Here is a 21098-nt window from a genome sequence, read left to right as displayed (position 1 = left end):
TGGTGGCAGAGTTTTTCACAATTCCGTTCTGAAGACAATTGTCTCCTTCATGTTGTTCTGGATGATTTCTTGGTTTTGCTTGATGGACTCCAATTCGTGCAAGGTATCTTCCCATTTAGCAGAATTGTTGGCATAACTTTTAACTTCATCCCAGATGTCATCTCCGACCTTATCTCTCTGCCAATCAAAGGTCGCATAGAGAAATGAATTCCAAATGCTGTATTTTCTTCTTGGCAGTATCCATTTATGTCAATTGCCACTAGAAGACCTCATTTTGCAGTTTATATGCCTAATATTAGGTCTTGGATTTTTCCTCCATTCCAAGACAAAGTTATAGTGGAGAATCCCCTGATTGGATGGCCTGAGATAAGAATCCAAATCAGCTCTTGAGGAATGAGCCTCCATATTTGGGTGGACAGTAGAGGGCCCAATGGGCTTAGCTTTTGTCATGTCCCCTTTTCTAGTTAGCAAGTATTGTTATGCCTTTAGTCTGTTTTGCCTTGGTCCCATGGCCAAACCAGGGTCCCTATATGATTAGAGCACTTTTTAGCCTAGGCGATTTTAGTTGCGGGCTAGTCAAGGTTGCTTCAGTGGGGTTCCCAAACACTTACTTTTTAGTAAGTTAGCAAGCTTAGCATTCTTGGCGAGACCTTTCTATCGAGCTACCACACATGGATATCCAAGTCCATTTGTGAAGGACAATATTATTTTAAAAAAGAAATAAGGAAATAGTAATGGGAATGCAAAGAGTCACCTATTAGTTCTTAAAAGGGAAGATGGAGCTCATTTCAAGCATGCTTGGTTTTGTGATTGGATTTCACTTTCTCTCTTGTAGAATTATTTTTGAAAGCTTCATCTTTCACCAGGTGAGAGGGTGGAAAACCCTCAACTTGGTTAGTGGATGAATACCCAGTGCTAGTTGGAGACATCGCATAGGTGTTTCATATTGTGTTCCAGGTATATCATTTCTGTTATCCAATCTTTATGTAGTTACTGTAACTACAACTGGATTTCTTGGTCTTTTTGTTGAAGAGCTTTAATGAAATTTGATTTCTAAAAATGTATCTATGCTGAAGATTGACTGTAATAACAATGAGACTCATTTTTAAATGTTATTTTCTAGGGTTTTATTAATGAAATCTGAAATGCATTGCATGAAATTATCTTTTTAAAATTTTCTATGATTCATTCAAGGGTTTTCAGAAAATATCCGGTTAGGAATATTACAATGGTATCAGAGCATTGACCCTGCCATCCTCTTGGGTATGAGATTTTGAGGAAATCCTCAACTATTAAGTTACAGTTTTTACAATTATTTTGGTGAGATTTTGCTGGGTAAAATTGAAATTTTCAGATTGAAATATTTGTATATCTCATTGCAAAAGCCATATTCCTCAGTGAATATATAAGGATTCAATTATCGGGCACAAAGCAAATTAATTATATATATTATGCTATAAGTTATCGTCAGCCTCATTGAAGTTGCAAAGGGAAATATTGTCACTACAGATCTTCAACAACTAGCTTATCAGTAAAGACATTGTGGACCTAGAAAAATTACAGCATCATGTGTCCAAATATTATTTGAGGAGATTTGCAATGAAACATTTTTCTCAGCAAACTCAATATTGTTTGTGAAACATTGAAAGCAGGATATTTGTGACTACTGTAAAGTATTAATGTGAAACTACTGGCAAATTAAATACTGTGGCAAAGAAATAAATAATTGTTATGGGTCTCGTCTTCTATAAGCAAATAATTATAAGGTAACTACCATAAATCCATCGTACCTTTATCGGTCACTGTACACTTGGAAAAGATTTCCATATGAAATATTAGGCGCATAGGTTCTTAAGTGCAGAAATATATTTTAAGCAACTTTTTGGGTTTTCCTTATGGTGGCAGCAATATAATTTAATCTTTCCTGTAAGCAAATATATAATATTCCACAACTATATTTCTGCTAAAATCCATGATTTATTATGGCACTCTCATTGGTCCTTATCAAAAGGCATTTTCTGATGTTTGTGGAGGAGAATAAAGTGGTCTAAGGTACAATTACACTTTATAACACAGAAGTCATTGGGTGCCGATATGATAAAGACTTTTTATTAGAAGGCCATTCTTTTTAATATTTTTGGCACACCTAAATCCTTATTCGAAGACTTTATAAAACATCGGGTTTATCTCCAGGAGGAGTTACAACAATAAATTTTGCCTTTTCCATGAATGTATGGATAGTGAATGAGACTATTGCGATGTATGTTTGGCATGCTTCTGCATATTTTGAACTTCTTCTAGTCTCGGTGGCTACAGATTGGATATTTTCTAATATCCTAAACTGCTAGAGGATTTCCACAAGTTTATTTTTCTGAGCAACTTGACAAGGGAAGATTTGATTGGCACTGAATACTTCCACATTCCAGTATTTGGCAAATGCTCAAAGGCATTATTTCAATAATTCATTACACTTAACTATTTGACAAGGAAAGCACCGTTGAGGAAACCAACGCAACATTGGGCATCGAATGACAACTTTTTATTTCTATTAAAGCTTCATTATATTGCAATTGTGATCGTCTCCTATTCACCAACTATGGGAAGCATAAGGAACATGGATTCTTAAATCTACTGAAGACAAATAATTGGTAACATATTGGTTCGTATTTGTGATTGACAGGACTTCTATAAGAAGTTGTGACACGAGCCTTCAAGGAAAGTCTTGCTGCTAAATCTTCAGATTGAGGGGTCGTTAAAATAGCTACATGCAACCAAACTTCTTGTCCAATTGATATCACTTCATTCACCATGAACTGGGAGGTCTAGTGTGATTTGGAGTCATTACAGTTTTGAAAATTTGTATGCCCATATTCAGAATTAGAAAGGCTAGTTCGAGGCAGTTAATAAAGTGGTACACAAAATGTTATTGCGGATTCTAAATGTAGCTTGGAAGATGTTGAAAGAGTCACAAATCTTGAAGAAATAGCATGCGATGCTCAATGTGAAAGTTATTAGCAGACATGTGCAATTAAATGCATGAGCAGTCATGCACAGTTGAATGCATGAGCAAAAACTGGTGTTTGTAATAAAAGCTTGAAACCATATGTAATAAGGATTCTTACAGACATGTTAGGGTTGTTGTTTTTTCATTCTTACAACCTGTGATTTCTAGGAATAAGTTCATCCACTCTAGGAATACGGTATCGATTCTTTAACTTCTTCTTATTCAAGGCTCTATAATCAATGCACTTTCTCATTGTCCCGCATCCTTTTTGACTAGTACCACTAGTGATGCAAACGGGCTAGAACTTGATTCAATGTGGCCCATCTCTAATAACTCGTTTATAGTTCTCTAAATCTCCTCTTTACATTTTTTTGGGCGTCAGTAGGGAATGGTATTCAGTGGTCATGCTCATTTTTCTTATTCTATAATGTGCTCAAATCCACGTTTGGGAGGTAGTCCTAGTGGGATGTTATCCAAAACCTTTTTGTGCTTCCTTAGAATAGGTTCTATATCGAGGGAATGGCTTTCCCTTGAGAGGTAGACCTGTCAAGGTTCAAACATTATGTTGTCCACTCCCTTGATATTTTTAAAAGATTTTTTCCATCTATTTGCAAGAAACTACCTTTGAAGATCCGTTCGATAACTTTTAGTGTTACTTCTCCTTTATGTTGGAAGCAATTTGTTAGGTTTGGCGAATCAAACAAAAAGAATCCCAATGAGTGTATCAAGGGGTACCCAATATTATGTCAGTATCTTATGGTAATACATAAAGGTATTCCTTAATAGGGTGTGTCCCTACTATATTTCTAATTGTGGGACCTTTCTCGTACACCTAACCATAGCCCCTATTGTTGTTGCTGCTGAGAATCCTTTGAATTCTTTAATTTTTATTTTCCTTTTTGTCACCAATGACTCACTTATATAGTTATGAGAAGCCTCGTTGTCTACTAAGGAGATAACGTTTTGCCCTTCAAGTGTACCCTTCATATGGAAAAGACAGTGTTTGGACTTTTGGAAAGTGCTAGTAGCTGTAATTACTTGTTCCTCAGCGTCACCCTATCCATACTTTGCTTTCATTTTGGGTTCTTACTCCCCACTCTCAGGATTTGCTTCAGATTGGTGAACTTGGATTTTATATTTATGGTCACGCTCTCATCTCTCCTTGCATCTATGACATGGATTCAACCCTTTCTTATGACATTGGTGACCCCTCGCCTGTGGCTCTTCGCATTTAAAACATAAGTTTTTCTTCTTTAATTCATCAATGACAAGGTTGCCCCTTCAAGAATGGTCTATTTTTTTAAATTGATTTAACATGATCGTTTGAGCTTATATTGCTTGAGGTTGATGTTTCTACATTCAGGGTTGTTTCTATTGCATCGTCCAAGGTAGTGGGCTTGAAGGCGGTCACTAATCCTTTTATTGAATCTTATAACTTATAACTCTTCTACGAATATGTAGGTTAGTTTTTCCTCTTAAAACACATTGACTCCCATAGATATTCTTTGAAACCTTCGGGTATATTTGTCTATTGAAATTGTTTGTTTTTATTGAGTTATCTCTAAAATCTCTTTGGGATGTTTACGATCAAATCGTTTCATCAGTTTTTGTGAGAATTCTTCATAACAGGATATATTTTTGTATCCTTGGGTATGAACACCATGGCGCCAACAATCATGTGCTACTTCTCCAAAGTGTAGGATGGCAAACTGGATTGCATTGTCCTTTGTCATGGGAGTGAGATTTGAGAATGTGTTTACTTTTTGCAACCATCCATGTGTTGTGATCATGCCAGATTAGTCAAAATTTGGAATAGTGACTTTGCTTGCTTTGTGTTTCAAGTTCTTATTAGGTTGTCCTTTTTCTCTTCTAGGAGCTTCTAATCTTATTGCTTCATAGTAATCCGTACAAGATACACTCCTCCTTACTTCACAATTTAATTTTGAGCAAGCTTCTACTAGTTCTTCTATGTTGCTAGGAAGGTTATTGGTTTCTTCTTCTATTATCGTGTTTAGATAGGGTAGGAAAGAGGGTTTCTTAATTTGGGGGGTATTTGTTTGACTATTATTTTCTAAATGATTTTCCCTACCTTCCTTCCCACTAGAATTTCTAAGGTCTCTTATTGAATTATTCAGATTTTTTCAATTCTCATGACTTCCATGGCTCTTTCATTTTGCTCCATTAATGTTCTAGATATTATTTCCATGAATACTCTTAGTTCATTGTTTACCGGTTAACTCTGTTTATCGCATAGGTGAATTAAGAAATGCACACAGATAATGAACACGAATAGCAACAGTACTCCTTTATTCGCATATGCCAACAGATTACATAACTGGTGATAAGATCCAATCAGATTAGATGATTTACAATGTACCCAAACAGGGTATAAATACTTTCCGCCGAACCTTCTCGAAGGGGTCCGTCGGCTACAAAACAATCCTAATCTACCCGTCGGCTACAAAATCTTTACCGACGACATCAACCCATTAGCTACACAATCTTTTCCGACGACATGAACCCATCGGCTACACAGTTTCTACCGACGACAAACTCATTGTATCATTCAATGTTTGTTTCTTTGTTTCTGTTTTTAAGGCCCTTTGTGCCCTTTGGGGCTTTGGTGCATTAACAAGATGACAAGATGAACACTGATACCAATTGTACTATCCCCAAGTGGGTCTATCTAATTATAGATAAATGAATCTAGGTTTTACTATATTTGAATAAACTAAATTCATACCATAAAGATAACAATTATAAGTAAATTAGCAATTTAACTATATGCGAGTTAAGAAGGCATGCTATAAAGCATGCTATTCTGGTTATTATTCTACTTTAGGAGGATGTTGAGATGCAATAAGTTGCTTGGAAACCAAAACTCCACGACTTTCCTCAAAGCATTATAGATAGCCCTTAATCCTTTTTTGGACATGTCCTCAAGGCGCTAAGGGACGTTGATCTTATCCTATCCTGGATATGACCTGTTGGATGGATTTACACAAGCCTCTCCCTCATTGCATTCATGTTTGTCTTTCCTTAGCTTAGAATTTATAACAAGTTTAAGCATGTGAATTTAATTAAGGATAATGCTCAGATATTCTTCTTATTATGTTTATTATTATAGTTAGAGTGATCGTACCAGTCACCTAGATGCATGCAGTTTATGCCTGGGTGGTGTTGTTTGTGTAGAGGTTCCAATTGTAATTTACAATTGCAAACTACATATTAATTTCTCTTTTTAATCCACTAATATCCCTTGAGATATAAAACTATATTGGTTATGTTATTCTGCAGTAAAAATTGTTACTTCCTATGGTATTGTTAATCACTTCTCCTGTAATGTGTTAATGTATTATTCATGATTCTCTTATGCTTTATGAGTAACCTAGAGTGACTATTTGTACCTGCTTAATGACTAACAAGGCATAGGGTGTGAGGACATGTCTTCTCAATTGCACCCTTAATTTATTTTCTAACATGACCTGTTTTTGTATATGACACGGCATTTTGTTTATGTATTAGTCATGCCTTATACCAACACGTATTTTTGTTCAATGATATGATTAATATTTCTTGCATGGAAGGAGAAATGTTAAATGTTGAAGGAGAGATATTCATCTTGCCTACGTAGACTTCTACCAAGTCAATCACTCATCGCAACCCTTCCTTGTTTTAACTTTGTTTATTCATCATTAAACTTAACTTTGTTACTTTATGTATGGATTATTATGTTAGTAACTTCAATTAATCAGCAGTTAACATTTAGTTGATATACTACATATTTATTTATTTGATTCATACTTCATAGCATATTTTATTAATTAATATTTAAGTGACATATTTGATATTTATTTATGAAATTTATTATATGTTCAATTAATTAATAGTTAATATTTCATTGCTATGATTAATATTTATTTATCCAAATAATATAATTTTAAATAAATATTTATTACAAATGGGGGTTATCACAATGTCAAAAGTGGATATAATATAGACTAAAAGGCTTCAATGGGAACAACATGGCTATCAATCCAAAGAAATGCTTGAATTTATCCAACATATGGACAAGGATCATCATGATGCTTCTCACAAAAAGATGTCTGACAAAAGAGAACCTAGAGTGATGACTTCTTATAAGCATAAGTAATAAACCTTTGAGAGGTCTCCTAACAAAGAGAGTGGTGCTAACAAGGATGCATATGAGGAGGAGGAAAGTGTTGACCAATTGAAAGATATTATCCCATTTATCAAATTGGTTTGATAGTACAACTTGCTTCTGCTCCGCTTCATCGGCTCCTAAAGATACAAGATGAGACATTTGTATGACTGTCATCATCCATTCTTCTAAGTCGATCATTTGTGTGGATGGACCATTCGAGTTCCAAGTTCTACTAATTTCACTCTTCCTTATTTAACTTTGATTGCACTATTAAAGAGAACTGTTTATAGGATCCTTTACATCATTCCCTTATGAATTTTGCAAACATGCAATAGAAATACTAAGAAAGGATCTAAAGCATCTTCCTTGGGATGATATTCAACCAGGAACACTAAAACATTAGAAGTTCCTTCAAACTCCCAACCATGGAAATGAACAAAGTCATTGATGTGGATATACTCCTTAAGCATGGCATATGAGGGCATGTGTATTCAAAAAGAGGTATTAGTGCACACTAAGACCAAATGAAGAAACAATTTTGAGCTAGTGTCCAAAATTAGCCTGCCAAGTTTGTGCTAAGACCAAGTCATGAAGAAGATACACAAAGCATAAAAATATCAATAATTTCTTCCTCTAGTCATACTGAAACATTCCAAGATTCTGTAAACACCACCAACTAATAAATAAATCAAACTAGACATCTTATGAATTAGTGATTTCAATCAAAAAAAATGTTCTAACATGGAATAGCTTACAAATATAGGATCCAAGCCATATTAGCAATTCTGTGTAGCACGTCTGACTAATTCAGATAAAGTTTACTAATGTCAAAAATATCAAGGAAATTAGTTATACTGACTAGAAACCATAAATTTACATTCACTACAATGTTTTGTGTATCCTCAAATTTACAAATGAAAAAATATGCTGGCATACATCATACAGATAGTTTCATATTTCTTAGACCGTGTGAAATTATGGATTAACAAAATGGTTTTCACTTCTCAGCTTGCAAAATAAGCCACTTGAGTTCAGCAATAAAATTAATATGAGAATACCAGTCATTTTTTTATCTTTTAGAAGATACGTGGAAAGTGATTCCCTAACAATGCACAAAATGATATGAAACTATATCCAACATTGGGATGCGATGGATAGTTACCTTTAGTGAGAGAAGGTTCCGATATAGCTCAGGATCCAAGGAAGGAAGATCATGCAAATAGTTGTGCCTACAGAACAAATGGTAAAACAAACACTTAGTCCAAATGCAAAGATAATATAGATCTGTCTCTATTCTGTGAATAAGAGATGAGATTCCTCTTTAATTCAGTTCCTGTCTTCAATAAAGCTTCAATTAATTGTTGACCAAGGACAAAAAATTTATTTTTCTACTCTAGAAAGTATGAGAAGTATTCCTATCAGGAAAGATAAGAATTTTGTTTGGCAAAACATCATTGTAAATTATCATACATCAGACGTATAAAGAAAAACGTTCCCAGAATGGTACATATATTACATTTAATTATATTTAACATGTTTGTGCTTTTAAGACAAAAGATAGTATCCTCCATATTTTTCAAGTTTCATTTTTCAGCTCATTGGTTTTTAGAGTTCAGTAAGACTATCTCCACTTAAGATATTAAAACTTTTGAAAGCATCCAAGAAAGAGGTTCCTTGTCTGCTCTATTTCTCCCAGTACTTGACCATCAGAACTCAGTATCAATGGCAAAAAGAAAAAATCAGCACTCAATATCTCACTTGACTCCTACAAAGCTCAATGACTCTTGTAGAATTTAACATTGACAATATACTTCCAGTGCTTGGTTCCTTATATATTTCCTATTTTTTTGTTCCTCATTGTTCTTCATTTAAATCATTTAATTTGATATTTAAAATGAAATTTATGGAAATTACAAAGCTGCTGCAATCTCTTTTGTTGATATAACTGGCATACTTAAAGAGCTTTTATCAGAGATAATGATATAAATAAGAAATAGAGTAAATTTTACATATAGGGCAGACTCAAACCCAAAATTTTAACAAAGACCTGGCAATTATGGCACATGAACTTACTTTTCCTTCAGCTTGCTTAAAAAGAAAGTAGCAAATGGGATGTCCACTAGAATTCCCTCAAACATAGCCTGCAAAATAACAACATGAAAAGTAAGATGTGTGCTTTTATAATCCCATAATGCATTACATTCTATCTTTTTCCATCGTTTTATCATGTGCTCAACCTTATATCTCAAGACAGAAAATTTTATAATCTATTCACAATTGAATGCAATGTGACCTATGATACACTGCCAAGAACCTAGACAGGTAATATACACTATATTATTGAGCAGACCATATACCTCATATAATTTGACTAACTACAGAACCAAGCATGACAGTTTATCATTTAAAAAAGAAACGATCCAATCATCTCTTCATATAACATATAATTGATTTTACCACTTGGCATCATCTATATATCAAATTATCATTAACGTGGAACTGTGCAAGACATGGAGGGCACCCGATTGTAATGGAACCTGGCCTGCATTCAACTCCTACTTCATTAAACCAGCTGCTAGAAATGAAGAAAATTACAACATGAAAGACACAAGTAAATGTACAATCAATTTAAGGAATCGCCACAGGTATTCCAGTGGGCCTTGAGAGACCATTCTGAAAACTAAGTCATCACAACTTGAAAGGTTCATGAAACTGCCATTTAAAATATAAAATGGATTGCCTTTCCTTTCTTCGGTTCATGCATACTTCCAAGTTTCTAACCAGCCTTAAAAGTCTCACAGAGATCTTGTCCAGTAGATATGAAAGGTTTATAAAAGCAATATGCAATGCACCAGAAGCTACTATTCCTTATTCGTGGAAACTAAAAATAGAAGGTATAAAATTAGTAAACACAAATATGTCCCCGCTATTTTAACCTCTGAATTCTCAAACATATCCTATAGTATACTATTTCTAGTCTTAGGTTCGGGTATTTTATGAATGTTTAGGACAGTGGAACCTATCTCCTTAAAAGTAAAGAAACACCTAAGGCATCAAATCTTCTCCAGCTCCCATGCACATCATTCAAATTGTCTTCACAAACAATAATAGAATCACTTTCCACCAATAATAAATAAGGGTTAATATGAGTGTAACCTATTTTTATGAAAACAACAAACTAGATAGACTGCTCAAGCAAAGTTCAATAAGAAATTGAAAATTTTACATAGCAAGCAGGCCAAATCATTTCTAGCTTTAGAAAGCACCTACCAGTGCATTATTAAGGAAAATCAACAAGATGTTTATAATTATAACATATTCCAACTAGTTTATGCAATACAGAGCAGTAGCTTACAGTAAGGTTTCTAGTTTACTTTTTAGAGTTTGTTGATTTTTAGGGTTTAATGGCCTTAATCACCATGGATATTGATTTTAACCTTTAACATTTAAAAGCAATACAATTGTAAATGACTACAAACGATCGAGACATTGATTTTTAAGATGTCATACTCAGGAAGCCAGTTTTCAAGCATAAAGTAGATCCATATATAAACAGAAATTGAATCAAACCTTTCCAAGAATTTTTCCAAGGAACTCGAAATATTGGAGATGTTCAGCATGTATTGTGCCAGATGCAGGATTCGGATAGAGAAGATGATCAGATGTTTCCTACAACCAGACATAGCCACAAACCCATCAGCACAAGTAAATCATTTTGGTAATAGTTGGGTCATTCAAATCCATGTACACATACAACATTTTTTCAATTCATGTTCATCTTATTCTTTTACTATATTATTATAGCTTCAAAATTTTACTTCTACTCCAGAATATAGCACGCATTTTAAACACAATTGCCTTGAACACAAATTTGACCATCATCAGAAAAAAGCCTACACCAAACCACCATTTGGTAGCAATGGAAAAGATGACTCAAATGCAATAATTATGGTGATTCTAGGCCAATTAACTGCAACAGCACCTGGTATCTTTCTTCTGCATGTATGATTACTGAAAAACTTAGCAATTTATTCACTAACCACTAGACACAGCCAGGCATGCAGCTCAAAGTAAAATTCACTGGCAAGTTCAGGCAAGTTTATAAATATATGCATACTTTACCTTAAAACAGAAACTAAGTTCAGATAACCACATAACATGCATATAATATACAAAACCAGAAGACCATGATAGATATACATTCTTCATTATCAAACCCTGCAATTTATTTCAGTTTCTATCCATTTGCATTTCCTTGGATATTTAATCAATTAAGGTCGCCAATAGTATTATTAAATAATTAACTCCATTTTTATCATTATGTTACGAAATAAATAAATGCAAGTATTTAACCATATTTAACCAAGTAATATCTACGACACTAATATAAATGGTGACTGAGCTGACATAAACAAATAAAAAGTTAACATAAATAATAGTTAAATTACACTGTTAACAAAATGTACCTACAACTAAGTGTGATGACAAAAACATTAGAATACGAGCAAAAGAAAAAATGAAATATGGCCACATCTGAAACATTGCACTAGTAAGTGACAACATTCATCTTTATTCAAAGACATGTATTCATGGTAGGGATTCTAACCAACCATTCCAACTGATACAATTGCTTAACTCTGTTCTCTGGAGGTCTCTACCAAGTTACCAACCAACAATTGCCATTCTCAATCATGACTATTACCATCCTAAGATGCAATAGTTTCTAGATTAAATTGTGTAAAAATACTTTTGCATCAAAGTTTTGAATAACACTTTCTTATCCATCATCCTCTCTATCATCTTGATGATGGATCATGGAGTGTGATCCAAAATGTTGATGCAAAACTATTTTTTACACAATTTAATCCAGAAGCTATTACATCTTATTATTATGGACTGTGGAAATCTCTTGTCTTTGATTGTTACAATGCTGTCATGCAGAGAGCTCTAATGACACCTAGCCATTCTACAGAATGCCACCGGCTATAATATAGATAAAGTCCTCTTCAGGTTTTCAAACCACACTAAACTCACTGTTGGGCCATTGAAAAATGCACAAGCATCTTGGATGGGAAGAGAAAGATCGCCTCAAAACCTGACTAAAATGCTCCTAACATTCATGACATGGGCATTGGTTGGAAAACATTTTTAAAAAGTCCAACTTCACAGACATTCAAATTAAAGCTAATGTCCAATGCCTACACCTTGTTTGCACCCACAATATAACAAAGCGCAAACTTGGATGACAAATGAACCAAACTAAAGTCTGAGAGATTCATAGTTCCAGGACTTGCCTAGATTCTGTGAGTCCAGAGGTGGGACATTTGGTCCAAGTCCCCATGACTCAGGAGTCAAACACTCCATGGTTTGTTGAGTTTTGTTGAGTCTTGATAAGTTTGCTGAGTTGAGATTGGGCGAAAAACTAAAAAATAAAATTGCAAACCATTTATTTTACATTTTAGTTGTCTTTTTAATAAGAATTTACATCCTCTGAATGCTTATTTGGTTTTTGACGTGCTCATTTAGGATGCACCCCGTATATTTCTTCAAGTTAGTCTATGTCACTTAATAGGAATATATACATGAAATTATAAGAAAGGAAAGACACATATTTTTAGCTTATATTTAATGTACATATTGGTAGAATTTTTGAGAGTGGTTTCAGATCTCTCTCTCTCTCTCTCTCTCTCTCTCTCTCTCTCTCTCTCTCTCTCTCACACACACACACACACACACGCACACACACAGTGGCCACAATACTCCTCTAAACTTGATTGTAAATGGTCACAAACATTTTATTTTATTTTATTTAAAAAGTAGATGATCAAATTCTTTCAGTGATTGGTTCATTAAACTTTCTTTTAGTTAAAACACAACAAAACATGACACGATTACAAGTAAAATCATCAGACATTACTACCTTGAAAAGTCCATATTGTATGTCAAAGGCTGTTTTTGTTATATTCTCCATGAAATCTTTGAAAATACCACCACCATCAACACCAGGCTCTTCAACTCCAAATTCGTTCACAAACGTCACACGAATCTGAACAAGAAAAAGGAAAAACTCATCATTTCTCTATAAGATGGTAAGAGAAGTAGGTATTTGATAGGAACAACATATAATAGATTGGATATAGACCATTCCCCTCAGTTCCACTTCTGTCAATCCATTCAATTGATTGAATGCATCTTCAACCGCACGATCTCGTCGTATCCTTATTCGATGTCGTGCAAACGGTGTGTGAACACTGTTTTGCTGTCTGGATGCAGCTAATTGTGACTGAAAGAGATAAATTCACTATCGTTACTTAACCATGATAAATAACTTGAAGTTGAAATTGAAAAATAATAGTGATAGAAGAGAAAAATGCAGATATTCCTTTAACACAAACAATCATAAAAAAATTGATAAAAAGAAATCTCGTAAGTAGCAATAATGCAAAACCAAGTGCCTCAATCAGCTTTGATGAAAATCCACCTAAATATGTTCTCAAGGAAACCATCTCTATATTATCAAATTAAACAAGGTCCCTTTGCCCACAACAAAGAAAATCTGAACCTGATTAAACTGCTTAATATAATAAGATTTATTCAAAATTTAAAAGAATCAGGGGGAATGAAAAAATGAGTGTTACATACTTCCAATCACTAATCACTTACAGTATAAATTCGAACGCGGTTTGTAAAAGGGACTAAGAATGGAGCCCGTTTCAGCAATTCATGAGCTCTTGTGTTCTCAGTTGCTGCCTGTAAAGTATGACAGTGAGGAATTGTGCATAGCTTTAACATTCTACTTTAATGGCAAAAACACAGAAAATCATATTGCACCATAAAAATAAAAAGATACCTGTGTAAAGAAAACCTCATCAACTGCTTCACGGGCATGAAAATCATATGGAGATGTAAACTGGCGCCTGCTATTCCAATCTTGCAACTGTTGACATAGGAATCCCAGTGTTATATGCATAAATATCAAGAACAATGGAAAACAAATGACAGACTAAAATACTATCAAAAGATAGCAGGTCCGTTCAACAATTCATGTGAATTGAGAATTCTCCAGTAATGGAACAGCTATTTAGATTGCATCCTACTCAAATCTTGTTATTCATATTCAAATCATCAACTTATCCTTGTCATCTCAAAACTCAACCTACTATCCAGTTGTGCATGCATTCGGATGCAGCTGTTTTGCTACTTGATAGGAGCCAATTTTATACAATTTTATACCATAATTTAGATATTCCCTACACTTTTGCACCCATTTCCACATTCCACTTCTATTCCATTTCACTATTTTATGTAGCATATGATTAAATATTAAAAAGTGTTATTTAATGCATGCAGAGGATGTTATTCCACATGAGTATGTCATTTTGTTCCCTATTTGCATATTTCTTATTGGTAAATTGTACACTATTTGCATATTAATAGATATTGACTCAGCTTGTTTGTTTCGTTTACTCGTTTACTGGCCCATTAGATGCATCTACTCATTGAATTTTGCCAAAAAAAAAAAAAAAGATTTCTACTTAATTTTGAGAAAAAAAATTAAGTTCCTAATTTTCTTGCCGATAAGTTGCCGATTGACCTCCGATTTTTTGCCAGTTTTGGCCCTTAGCGATAAGTTGTCGATAATGATAATTTTAACTATAATTCTACAAATTGGTTCAATTTGAAATTCCTACTTAAGCTCAATCTTGAAAAATAAGGGTTGCACCCAAGAAATGGCTTTAAATTATTGTGAGGTTTGTATTATAATGAACCAAAGACAATCTATTCAAAAAAATCATGTGGCTCTTCTAAATTGCAATTATAAAATCGATGACTGTAGGGCGTTTTGTTATATTTAAGGTTGGCCTATACTGCTTGCAAATGGGGTTGCAAGCAGAGTGGGTTTAACCATGGAGGAAACTCCATACTTAAGTGTGCTCAAGTGTGAGTAGTACTAGGATGGTGACCTTCTAAGAAGTCTCATTGCTTCACCCCTGTGAGTATCACATAGATGCAATGAGTGCTAAGTGTTCCATTCATTTTCATGGGAGATGGGTTCATGTGAACCACTACTCGTGAACTATGGATCAATGAGTTTAACTTTAAAAACTACATAGGTGAATCCTAATAGCAATATCACAAATGGACTTCTTGTGGAAAATATCTCCTATTTATTAAGTCTTAAGATGTCTTCTTCATTAAAGTCTTGCAATAGAGTTAAGGTTAAGTATGTCAAGATCTATTTGATTTTCCTATGGTTCAAGATTTAGAAAATGAATTGTATAACATTTCTTTTATTAATGGAATGTATTTAGAAAGGTTCTAGATTAGATGAAAGAGGAATGTAATTTAATTTTCATGGTCTCTTTGAGAAATGCTAACTTATCAAATCACATTCATCACACTCATTTCGATGTAGACACTAAGATTAGAATTAATTCTTCTAAATCCTGAATCTCTAGAGTCTAAGATTTGATCAATTTTAATATACCAAGGTCTAGGATTTTGCTAGGTACATAACAGATTTATGTTAAAACTGTAACTTGTAATCCTACTGATTTGATAACAGATCAGTCTGATTTGTTCTTAAATTACATAGAGTGATCCAAAATCTTTACATTATCCTCTTAGGGATATCGGCGTCTATGCTTAGAATTAGTTTGAATTTAACCAAACTCATTTTGTGTTAAGTTATATTTAAACTTATTGTTTCTTGCAAAAGTCACCGACTTCTAGGATTAGTTAAAGAATGTTTTGGAAGGGACATGTCTCTTGTAAGGACATGTCCCTAGGTCTCTCATTTTATAATGGGTATGGTTGAAATCTAAGAGCACACAAGAACACAAAATAGTCTGCTCCTTAGTCAATACTACCCATGTACAATTTGCAGAAGAAAAGACAGTTTTCAGAATTATATTTCTAATTCAATTCAAGACAATACTTTGAAGTTATTCACAGCAAGTCTCAAGGAGAGGAAGAAGGTCGAATCTAATCTCTGATTCAGTCATAGAATTTGCAGAAACTTTACATGGTATCAGAGCTCTGGTAGTCGAACCTAGGCTCTGTCATGTCCCCACTCTAGCTCAGTCTAACAGAGACATGTGAGTCAGCTTATTATGGGGTCTTGTAGGCTGACAGGGTTGGATAGAGACTCAGTATGGTTATTCAGTGTTGGGGACTTGGTTTTCTGGTGTGTATTGATCAATTGGGTGACGTTCCTTGTTTTTAGGAGGTAGTTCCTACATTTATGGGGTTCATTCCTACTTTTTAGGAGGTATGATCATGCCCAGGGCTGGGTTTCCATGAGATGACCCTTTGGGTTCAGTTTCAGAGGGATAGGGCTTGTTTCCTAAATTTTAGGAGCATCCCTAGATTTGAGGGATGAGACTGCCAGTGGATCCTTGATTTCCGACTTCAGTCACAGACAGGTGACAGGATAATTTTATGGTTTGTGATGTCAGTTGGGCAGTTTATGGCTATTTGGGTTATATTTTTAATATTTCCTAATTTAGCGTTTAATATTTAAATAAGTCTAAGTTAATAGCCATTTTGGAGTAATAAGGGAATTTTGGCCTCATCTAGATGCATAGCCCATGTTATGATAGCTCATTGGAAAGGTCTTGAAATTCTCTAAATCTTCCTCTTTGGTCTCAGGGCAATTCAGTGAGCGGATTTATTACTATGGTGGAAAAGGTCATTTTCTAGTGACATGGTCACTTTAAAATAAGATTTAATTCATTTTTATAGCCAACGCCAATTGGGGGTCACTTTAGGGTTCGAATTGCTTGGCAAGGGGTTATAAGGAGATGGGCGCCATTTCTCATGATTATGCATATTTTTCAAACACTTCTTTTCAGATTTGCTCTGCTTGAGTGATTTGCATTCTGGGACGGAAACCCCAGGGTAATTGCTGGCTGGGACGTAACCCTCAGCAGCATGGGTATTGGTTTGTCAGTAGTTTCAACAATATTCAGGAGGAAGGTAGACGCCACTTCAGCTTGGGCCTACAATTTGTTTTGTTGGGCATGTTCTTTGGCGTATGGGAGGTGAATTCTAGTCATTTCTTGCAGCCATACTTGCAGCCGTACTCTGTCATTTGCAGCACTTGGATACATAGAAAAATCGGTTACTCAGCAGCAGAATCTTGCAACTTATCAGCCAGTTGTGGCGTCATTGTTAGAGGAAATGTACTGGATCTTTTATTTGGCTCTTTAATTCAGAGATCTGCCTGGTACGATTTGTATCAACTCTGACTTTACTGCATATTGTTATTTATTTTCAGACTCTTTTCTTGCCATTTGTTACTTCTCATTTCTATGTGGAATAATCATCAAAAACACAAAAACAAACAAACTCTTCTGCATTTCCTTCTAGTTCTACAAGAAAACATTAATAAACAGGAAAAAACAAAAATAAAATAAATCTACAGCAGATTTGCAGCAAAGATCCATCAGGGATCTTTCAGGCTCTACAAAATTCAGTAATCGGACTTTATATATATCTAGCATCTATCTCCTATCTTCAATGGCATACACAATCAGACCCGAGGATAGGTTTGATGGGAAAGAACACTTTGACGCCTGAAAATTCAAAATCATGATGATTCTTGAAGAAAATGATGTAAAACAATTCATTGATAGAGCATCCAAACAACCTAGTATTGAACCTCATAAAACTATATGGAGTAAAGGAAATAGAAAAGCCATTCAGATCATATTAGATGGAGTAAAGAATGATATTGTACCTATGCTAAGAAAAAATAAGACAACATTTGATATGATGAATGCATTACTAAATGCATATGAAGTCAACAATGCAACTAGAGTTCTCACACTGAAAAGGCAACTAAATCACATACAAATAAAGAAAGGAGAATCAATGAATTCTTACTTCCTAAGGGTTGTCGGCATTAGAGATAAACTGTCAAGTATAGGAACCATTATTAGTTACAAAGAACTAACACTGATGGCTATAAATGGATTACCAAATTCGTGGAAACTTTTGCACAAGGAATAAGTGCCAGAGATAAACTTCCTGACTTCAACAAACTTAAGGGGGATTGTCTTCAAGAAGAATTCGAAAAATTAAAGAAAGGAGGGAAACTAAAAATAGAAGATGAAGAACTTCATGTTCTTAATACAAACTCCTATAAGGGCAAAAAGAAGCATTTCAAGAAGAAAAAGGGAAATCAAAAGAATGGAAAACCCAAGAAAGATCTATCCAAAATGAAGTGTTTCAGATCTGAAAAGTTTGGATACTACAAATCTAATTGTCCTGAGAATTCTAAATAACAAGTGAACTGCACAAATGTTACTAGGGAAGAAGATACTTATGATCCTGAGAATCGTGTATTGTATTCATCACTATCAAACGATATCTCAAATAAAGCATGGGTAATTGATAGTGGATCTTCTAGACATATAATAGGATACACAGAAGCACTAGACTCTATATCAGAAAAGGTTAATGGCAAAGTTACCATTGGTGATAATTCAGCACATTCCGTTGAAGGAATTGGAAACTGCACGTTGAAACTAAAATCAGGAAATTCTATTCTCCTCAAAGGAGTACTCTATGTACTAGGAATAAAAAAGAAATCTAATCTCAGTTACAACACTTGAAGATGATGGGCATAATGTTGCATTCATGGATGGTAAAGTAATAACTTGGGCAAAGAACTCCTCAATTAAGAAAGCAAAGTTGACTGGTCAGAGAAAACGATATTTGTGTGAATTAAATTTAGAATCTAGTCAACCTTTTCAAGCCTTAATTATGAAGCTGCAAACATAAATGAAATATGGCACAGAAGATTAGGGCATCTAAATTTCAAAACCTTATCAACTATGGAGAAGATGGTTACTGGTCTACCTAAACTAAATAAAGACCACTCAAACATATGCAAAGGGTACACCAAAAGTCTATTTCATGATAGCACTAGAAAAACAAATAAGATTTTGGAATTAATTCATTAGATTTATGTGGACCTATGTTTGTTCCTTCTCTTGGAGGATTCTTGTACTATATTTTGTTCATACATGACTTCTCTAGGAAAACATGGTTTACTTCTTAAAATGCAAAGAATCAGAAGAAATCCTAAAGACATTTAAAGAATTCAAAACATTAACTGAAAACTTATTAGAACATAAAATTAAAACTTTTAGAACTGATAATGGAGGGGAATACACCTCATATTTGTTTAAAAGGTTTTGTTAAAAAATAGGAATTAAGAGGGAGTATATCGTTCCTTATAATTGAGAACAAAATAGGGTAGCAGAAAGAGAGAATGGAACAATTATAGAAGCTACTAGAGCTATGACATTTGATCAAAATCTAGAATATTTTCTTTGGGCAAAACCCTCTCGTACTACTGTCTATATTAAAAAAAAAATCTCTCACTCTTACCTTAGAGATAAAACTCTTAAAGAAGTATTTACTAAGGTTAAACACAATATAAGTAATCTTAGGATTTTTGGGTGCCCCGTATATATCCATGTTAAGAAAAGAGAACTAAGTTAGAACCCTCTGGAAGGAAAGGTATTTTTGTAGAATATAGTGAAACATCTAAGGCATATAGGATTTTCAGACCTAGGTAGAAAAGTATTGAACTTAGAAGGGATGTAATTTTTGAAGAAGATCTACCAATCAAAAGAGCCCTAAGTTCTGAAGAACCATCTCCTTTACCTAGTTCTAAAAGAAATACTGAATCTGAGTCTCAAAGGGGAATCTGAGTCTCAAAGGGAAAACATAGAAGAAATTGAAGATGAAATTCAAAATCTAAATCTTGGAGAAACTCACAATTCAAAGAAAAAAACACTTTGGGCCATTAAAATAGTCAAAGAAGTACAAGACTTTGTTGCACCTTCTAGAACAGTTAGAGAAAGCAAAAGACCCAAAAGATTTTCTAGTTATACAGCAAACATGAATGATTTGTCCAAAATAGAACCAACCAATCCTTCAAATGCTATTAAACAGACAGCTTGGAAAGAAGCTATGACAGAAGAATACCAATCCATTATGAAGAATGATGTTTGGGAAATTGTTCCAAGACCTAAAGGAAAATTTGTTGTTTCTTTCAAGTGGATATTTAAAATAAAGCATGTTGTTGACGATAGCATTGAGAACTATAAAGCTAGATTTGTAGCCAAAGGATTCTCTTTGAAAGAAGGGATTGATTATGAAGAAACTTTTGCTCCTATGGCCAGATATACCTCTGTAAGAGCAGTCCTAACAATTGCAGCATCGAAGGGATGTAAAGTGCGTCAAATGGATGTAAAAACATTCCTAAATGGAAGGATTATAGAAAAAGTATATTTGGAGCAACCTGAAGGATTTGAAACTCGTGATTGTAACGTATTTGTTTGTAGGCTCAAGAAAGCTCACTATGGCTTAAGTAAGCTCCAAGGGCTTGGTATGAATGAATTGATAAGTATCTCACCGGCTTAGGATTCTCCAAAAATGAAGCCAATCCAAATTTATAATATAAAAAGAGATAAAGATGATATGGTAATTCTGACCCTGTATGTTGATGATTTACTAATAATAGGTGATGATCATCTCATAGATTAATGCAAGAAAGATCTAATTAGAGAATTCGAGATGAAAGACTTGGGACTCCTTCATTACTTCCTAGGACTGGAAGTACGGCAGAATTCCAACAGTATCATACTTTATCAAGGAAAGTATACATCTGACATTTTGAAGAGATTTGGAATGTGGAATTGCAAATCTATGTCTTCTCCAATGGAGACTAATCTACATAAACTTAAAGAAGCAATAGCAAAATCACCTTCCATAGATTCTACTCTCTACAGACAAATGATTGGATCCCTTATGTACTTAGTAAATACAAGACCTGATATTTCCTATGTTGTTAATGCCTTAAGCCGTTTTATGTGTGAGCCAAAGGAGATTCACCTAGTTGCAGTTAAACAC

General features: G+C 34.2%; 1 protein-coding gene across 1 annotated transcript in view; it reads right to left on the bottom strand.

Annotated features, from left to right (window-relative positions):
* The window catches only part of UPL6 (ubiquitin protein ligase 6), a 326331-nt gene that overhangs the window by 77922 nt on the left and 227311 nt on the right, over window positions 1-21098 (bottom strand). Inside the window, exons 13-19 of the mRNA XM_089829692.1 lie at window positions 14020-14106; window positions 13833-13919; window positions 13312-13452; window positions 13090-13215; window positions 10740-10838; window positions 9243-9310; window positions 8332-8398 (exon numbers count right to left, since the gene is read on the bottom strand). Of these exons, the coding sequence (XP_089685818.1) occupies window positions 8332-8398; window positions 9243-9310; window positions 10740-10838; window positions 13090-13215; window positions 13312-13452; window positions 13833-13919; window positions 14020-14106 (675 nt within the window). The remainder of the gene's footprint in view (window positions 1-8331; window positions 8399-9242; window positions 9311-10739; window positions 10839-13089; window positions 13216-13311; window positions 13453-13832; window positions 13920-14019; window positions 14107-21098) is intronic.

The sequence above is a fragment of the Cupressus sempervirens genome, chromosome 1, assembly GCF_028749045.1.
Source record: "Cupressus sempervirens isolate cs-2001-9-10 chromosome 1, ASM2874904v1, whole genome shotgun sequence".
Taxonomy (NCBI): domain Eukaryota; kingdom Viridiplantae; phylum Streptophyta; class Pinopsida; order Cupressales; family Cupressaceae; genus Cupressus; species Cupressus sempervirens.
Note: the sequence above shows the minus strand (reverse complement) of the source record. Positions and strands in the feature narration are given on the sequence as shown.